Here is a 6,473-nt window from a genome sequence, read left to right on the forward strand (position 1 = left end):
TTGCCACAGCTTTTTTGTGGTAACTAATTTTTACCATAAAATTATAAGAAATTTACTACGAAAAATATTTTTTAAAATTTTGTTATATTTTGTGATAAATTCGTGTCAAATTTGCCACTTGTACGAAATTTGTGGCATTATGTGACAAAATTTACCACAAATTGGTACAAAAAATTCGTGTCAATATTTGCCACATATTTTAAGAAATTTTTCTTGACAAATTTGCCACGGATTTAATCCATGGTTGAATTGTGGCTAATTAATCACAAAAAAATCACAAACTTTTAACAACTATTTGAAATATTCAAATATTTTGAAATTTTTAATGATATAACCATGTATTTGCCATAAAAATATATCAGATTCTAAAACCCAAACACAACCCTAAACCTTTAACTTTATTTTTTTTTTTGAACGGTCATTTTTCATTAAATGGAAGCTAAAGGGAATACAAGGAGATAGGTGGGAGTTCACGCAGAGCAGCTTTTGCAGATCTACTAATGAAAATAAAGGAAATCGACGAAAACAGGGATGCAAGAGCGTTAATGTCAAAAAGGTAACCATAGATCTCCTTAATTTTCGCCTGCGAGTTGATAGCTCGAGTGAGAAGTTGAGCATCCGAGTTGATAATCATAGCTGAGATGCCCAAGGAGAGGCCATGATCTAGAGCCGATCGGATCACGAGGGCTTTGGCAACAAGAGGGGAGGACACCGAGCCTTCAGCTGCTTGACCGGATGTGATTTCTTCTCCATTTGGTTGGAGGAAGACCCATCCTAAGCCTGTGATACTTGTTTCCTCATTCCAGGCTCCGTCGGTGAAGACTCGGATCAGTTCAGAGCGAGGTGGAGGACGGCAAGCATCACCAGCCAATAAGGATCGTTTAGGGATTTGGGTTTGGGCCGATTGCCACTCTCTAGCATCGGCGATGACTTTAGACATGGTTTTCTTAGGCGAGAAGAGGCAATCTTCGAAGAGGAGGCGATTCCAAGTCTTTCAAATGGACCAGCAGATCCAGTGGAAGATGGGTCCCGATCCAACCCTAGAAGGCGGTAAACAGATCCAATGTCTTGAGCCCCAAAGTGTGTCGATGAAGGTGGTGGATGTTATCGGGGTGAAGGGGGTAAGCAGCGGTGCGAGGGACCAAACAGCTCTGGCATAAGGACAAGAAAGGAACAGATGGTCCGTTGTCTCCAGATCACCGCAGTGGATGCATCCCGGATCTTCAGGTAGACCCCTGATTAACATGTTTTCTCCTACAGCAAAAGCTTTCTGGATTATTTTCCAAGTAAAGACTTTGATTTTTGGGAGAATTTTGGCTGACCAAATATCTCTGTTCCATTTGATGGGGTGTTGGGGCGGGTTTGCCAGGTTCGCAGACGAGGCTATGGCAATATGGTAGCCCGACTTTGAGGAGTAGCTTCCTGACTTAGTGGGGAGCCAGATGAAGGAATCTTCTCCATCCTTCGTACTCGGTTTAAGCTGGAAAATCTCATTTGCGTGCATAGGGAGGATATCAAGCACCTTGGTTACATCCCATTGTCCTGTATTTTCCGAGATGAGGTCTGCAACTTTCCAATCTTTTGTTTCTCATGTTGCAGGTCCGATCGGAGCGGAAAGGGAGATCAACGAGAGCCAGGGATCCCGCCATAGCGATGTCGACTTGCCATTACCAATAGAGCGGCCTAGTTGTCGAAAGAGGAGGTCACGACCTATGAGGATTCCTCTCAATCCGTGAGATGCGTTTGAAGCTGGTTGAGCATGGAGAAAAGGCTTTGAGTTGCAGTACTTCCCCAACAGGACCCTCACAAGCAAGCAGGACGGATTGCTTAAGACCCTCCAACTTAGTTTAGCCAACAAGGCGTCGTTGAAGCACTGAATATCGCGACAACCAAGTCCTCCGTCACATTTTGGTTTTGACATTTTTCGCCAAGAGACCCAAGCCATCTTCCTTTTTTCTGAGTCAGAGTCCCACCAAAACCTGGTAAGAGCTGTCTGAATTCATTTACAAAGACTTATGGGGATCTTCAAACATGTCATCGTGTATGTAGGAATAGCTGAGAGAACAGATTTCAAGAGGGTGAGTTTTCCTGCACTAGAGAGACATTTCGTAGACCAGCTGACTGACTTGTGCCTGATTCGATCGACGATCAAGGTAAAGAGATCTTTTTCTTGCGACCAAAGCTCTCTGGAAGACCCAGGTACTTGCCTTGGCCTCCCTCCTTACTGATTCCAAGGATACCTTCACTCTGTCTTTAATTGTTTGAGGTGTTTTTCCCGAGAATATAATGACTGATTTCTGATTATTGATCATCTGGCCTGAAGCAGCCTCATATTTCCTGAGAATCTCATTGAGAGTATCGCAGCACAGAGAAGTGGTTTTGGTGAAAAACATGGTGTCGTCGGCAAACAACAGATGGTTGAGATTCGGACAGCCTCTTGCCACGCGGATGCCCGGAAAGATGCCACTTGATTTAGCTTTGGAGCATAAGCCGGAGAGGACCTCGCCACAGAGAATAAAGATGTAAGGTGATAAGGGATCTCCCTGACGGATCTCTCGTTGAGGTAAGACATCTCCTTGTGCAGCTCCGTTTACTAGAAAGGTATAGGATACTGTTGAAATACACTGGAAAATCCAGTTTATCCATTTTGCGAGGAAACCAAGCCTCTCTAGCACTGCCACAATAAAATTCCACTCCAGCCTATCATAGGCTTTACTCCTGTCCGTTTTAACGGCCATAGTGCAGTGTTTTGTGGCTTTTGAGTTTTTTAGATAGTGCAGAGTCTCATGTGTTACCAAGACGTTGTCCGAGATTGCGCGTCCAGGAACAAAGGCGGATTTTGTATCGGATATGATAGAATAGAGCAGAGGTTGCAACCGTCGAGTAAGCACCTTGGATATAATCTTATAGTAAACGTTGCAGAGGCTATGGGACGGTATTTCAAGACCGTTTTTGGGCACTGAACTTTGGGTATCAACCTGGCGTGAGTGATGTTCAGGGATTGGGAGAGCACACCTGTTGAGAAAAAGGTTTGGATTTCTTCTGTTATCTTATCTCCAACTACTGACCAGTGAGTTTGGAAAAAGCTTGCAGAGAATCCGTCGGGGCCCAGCGCTTTGTTTGGATGTATGGAGAAGAGGGCCAACCGAACTTCTTCTTTTGATGGATCGGCGATCAGGGCTGCATTCTGTTCTTGCAGTGATATGGGGGTTGAGGGCTTGTGCGACCACGGTGTCACACTCCGATGACCTGGTAATGAAGATGTCCTGAAAATAGTCTTTAATAACTTGGACAATTTCCTCTTCTTCGTATACAGGACAACCATCTTTATTTTCCAAGACAGAGAAGCGGTTTATAGTTCTTCGGCTTCGAGTAGTGGCATGAAAAAAGCTAGAATTCTTATCTCCAAGAGCTAATCATAGATTTTGGCTCCTATGTTTCCAATACTCCTCTTCTAAGAGGTAAGCCTTCTTTAAAATTTCATTTATCTCTCTTATCAAAGCTTCATAATGTACTGATGCACTCATAGCTAATTCCAGACGGGACTTCTCATTGTTGATGACTCTTTGACTGTTTATGTGGTGGTCTTTTGTCCAGGCTGAGATCGCTGATCTGCATCTTGCAATTTTACGTTCGGCAGAATCCCATTCGCAGAGGTTCCAAGCGGAAGAAATGATGAATTTTATCTCTGGGTTATCTCGAAGTCTGCGGTCATAGCGGAATATACCGCCCTTTCTAACCTTTGAGGGTTCGAGCCAGGTGATGATTGGGCAGTGATCAGACCCTTCAAACTGTAAGTATCTACAGCATCCTGTTGGGAAAAGTTCAAACCAGGAGCTAGATGCCATAAAGCGGTCCAGTCTACACTGGACGAGGTGGTTATAGCGAACAACTCTCCATGAAAAAAGGATTTCCACTGTGTTGCAAGTCAAATAGATCATTTTGGGTAATGAAGCTCCTGAAGTCACCGAAAGAGCCTTCAGATCTGAGAGGTCCACCAGATTTCTCATCATTACTCAAAATATCGTTGAAGTCTCTTTGATTGATCCATTTCCCCGTAAAGGAAGGTAGTGGTAAAGTTCTTGTTTTTATAGGTTATTGTTGCATCAATGTAGTTTGGTTCTGATGACAGGACAGTGAGGTTTATGTCTTTCTTCCAGAAGAGAGCTAAGCCGCCTCCACCAGGCCTGTGGGGATGAAGAAAGAACTGAGATTCCTGATCCAAGAAGGTAAGAGATTTCCTGATGAAACTGTCTTGGTTCTTAGTCTCAGTGAGAAAAGTGCTATCGGGGGTTGGTTTCTTGTGTAGTTCCCCCAGGCGATGAACTGTTGTGGATTCCCCAGCCCACAACAGTTCCAGCTCAGAATAGCTAAGGAAGAGGATACCTCAGGTCCCGAAAATCTGACTTGTCTCTTGAGATATCTGGGACAATCGAAGCTTGGGGTGGGGATCGGATAGGTAGAGCCGGAGATGAGGATGGATGAGATCTCCGTGTACCATGACCGTGATGGGCAGGAGAAGATCGGCTCTGCAGCATGCGGGATAGAGGTGAGATTCTGAGAAGGTTTCCTTTCTTTTTCATAACAGATGAACTTGGGCCCGAGGCAGTGTTAATGGTATTCTTCTGATTTGTAGGAGGTCTCCCTCTCTTCCTTTTAGCAGGGGCGTTTGATGGGCCCATAGAGGGGTTTGAGAGAGTGGAGTTCGCAGGAGCGGAAGGGAGGACAACCTGCCTAGATGATTCACCTGGGAGCAGAGCATTTTGTTGGTTGGTTGGGTGGCCTTATAAGGCAGATGCCAGCATATAAGCCACTGTTTCTGCCGTTAAGCCTCTGGTTTCTCCATCGATGACTCGTTGAACTCGAGCTGCGCTCTCAATAGGGTCATCACAATTAATATAATGTATTGTAACCTCCAAAAATTCCTCAAGAATTGATTCAATTGTTGTGATCGCAGGTGGAGGTGGGAAGCCTTCTTCGTCCAAATTTCGTTCGAGGGGAGGCCTTAAGGTTTCGCGAGATTCCACTTCGAAATCTTGGACAGAGCGTTCAGGGGTGGCTTTTGCTTGCCAGATTTTTCGATTCACAGAGGCGGAGCGGTGACAAGAGGGGCTCCCCGGTTCTTCAGAGGTGTTCTGGTCCCCAGGCCTGTGGCGAGACTCTTAGGTGATGCATTGATGGTGAGAGTCTCTTTCTCGCAGATATTGGGGAGACTGTGGGAGATTCTGACTCGAGTTCTTAGCTGATGTAGAGCCTGGGGTGGGAATGCGCACTGGTGACTTGGGTTCAAGAGGGTGGAGACGTTGGCGGGATGAAGGACGAGAGCCAAAAGGTTTGCCATATCTGTCAAGTCTTTCTGCAAAAGGGGTTTGCTTTTCCCCTGAGGTGCCTGAGGATTCCCGATGGTGCGAGATGGTTTTCCCCTTGTCAGTGTTTTGGAGAGGTGCTCGGTGTGGACGCTGACGTGCAGGGCAGGAGGTGACCAAGTGGGAGAGCATACCACAGAAAGAACAATGATTCTCCAGTTTCTCATAGGTGAGTGTAACCAGGGTCTCAACCCCTCCTTTGAATTCCACTATAGTTTCTTTCACGAGTGGTTTTAAGACGTTAACTTCCACTCGAAGTCTTGCACAGCTCTTGGAGATTTCAAAAGACACAAGGTCTCACGTCCCTTCCTATAGATCAGATAAGCTCTTCCTTCCAGTAGTGGAGTGGGAGGCCGTCGAGGCGTATCCAAAAAGAGACCAGCGAAGGGAATGATGGGTCGATAATCGGTTCCCACTTCTGGAGAATTATCATCCACTTGTTGAGATGGTATGGTCTGTTGTTCAAGACTTTTTGCATATCCTCTTCTAGATCGAAGCGAAACTGAAAGCAGTGGTTCCCCAGGTCAGATCCAAAGGCTTTTCCTTTGAGGCCCCAACGCCGAATGATGTAGGGGAACATGGACCAGGGCCGCTGTTCAGCTGGATTTGTTAGGCGACATATAAGGGTTAAGGAGTTTTCCCGGATAAGATCTTAAGTGTCGAGTTCTGGGGCCCTGATTCTGCGCTGGACAGGGGGAGCAGGTTCAGAGAAAACCCCTTTTCCTTTTTCCGCGTACGAGAAGCGACGAGCCATGAGATAGGCGGCAGGACGGGGCAGCTGGGCAACCCAAGAGCAGAGGTGCAGAGGAGCAAGCAGAGGAGTGGCCACGAGAGAGCAAAGGGTGGTTTTGCAGTAGATAGGAGGGCTAGCCACCGGTGAGAGAAAGGAGATACCAGGCGGATGAGTACAGAGGTGCTTACCGGACTGCTGGACGTGGACTGCTGGACGGACCCTCTGGCACTTAGTCGGGGGTGGAACCCGGAGTTTCGACGCCCGAGGTGGTTTTGTGGTTTAAAAGTTTACGATTTTAGGAAATACTAGGTGGTTGTGTTTCAAATCAGGGAGCCAAACCAGACAGATGGGAACTACCTTGGTAGACGTGCCTG

At 46.2% G+C, this 6,473-nt stretch overlaps 1 protein-coding gene across 1 annotated transcript; it reads right to left on the reverse strand.

Moving 5' to 3' along the window:
* Positions 1-439: 439 nt before the first annotated feature.
* LOC112085445 lies at positions 440-940 on the reverse strand. The gene has a single exon (XM_024154658.1). The coding sequence runs from the start codon at positions 938-940 to the stop codon at positions 440-442; it is 501 nt and encodes a 166-aa protein (XP_024010426.1).
* Between the last annotated feature and the right edge of the window lie 5,533 nt (positions 941-6,473).

The sequence above is a fragment of the Eutrema salsugineum genome, unplaced genomic scaffold (genome assembly GCF_000478725.1).
Source record: "Eutrema salsugineum unplaced genomic scaffold, Eutsalg1_0 scaffold_3, whole genome shotgun sequence".
Classification (NCBI taxonomy): domain Eukaryota; kingdom Viridiplantae; phylum Streptophyta; class Magnoliopsida; order Brassicales; family Brassicaceae; genus Eutrema; species Eutrema salsugineum.

What these genes read in the sequence shown, in the direction of transcription:
- LOC112085445 (XM_024154658.1), bottom strand. Translation starts at nt 940, where the DNA reads ATGTCTAAAGTCATCGCCGATGCTAGAGAGTGGCAATCGGCCCAAACC.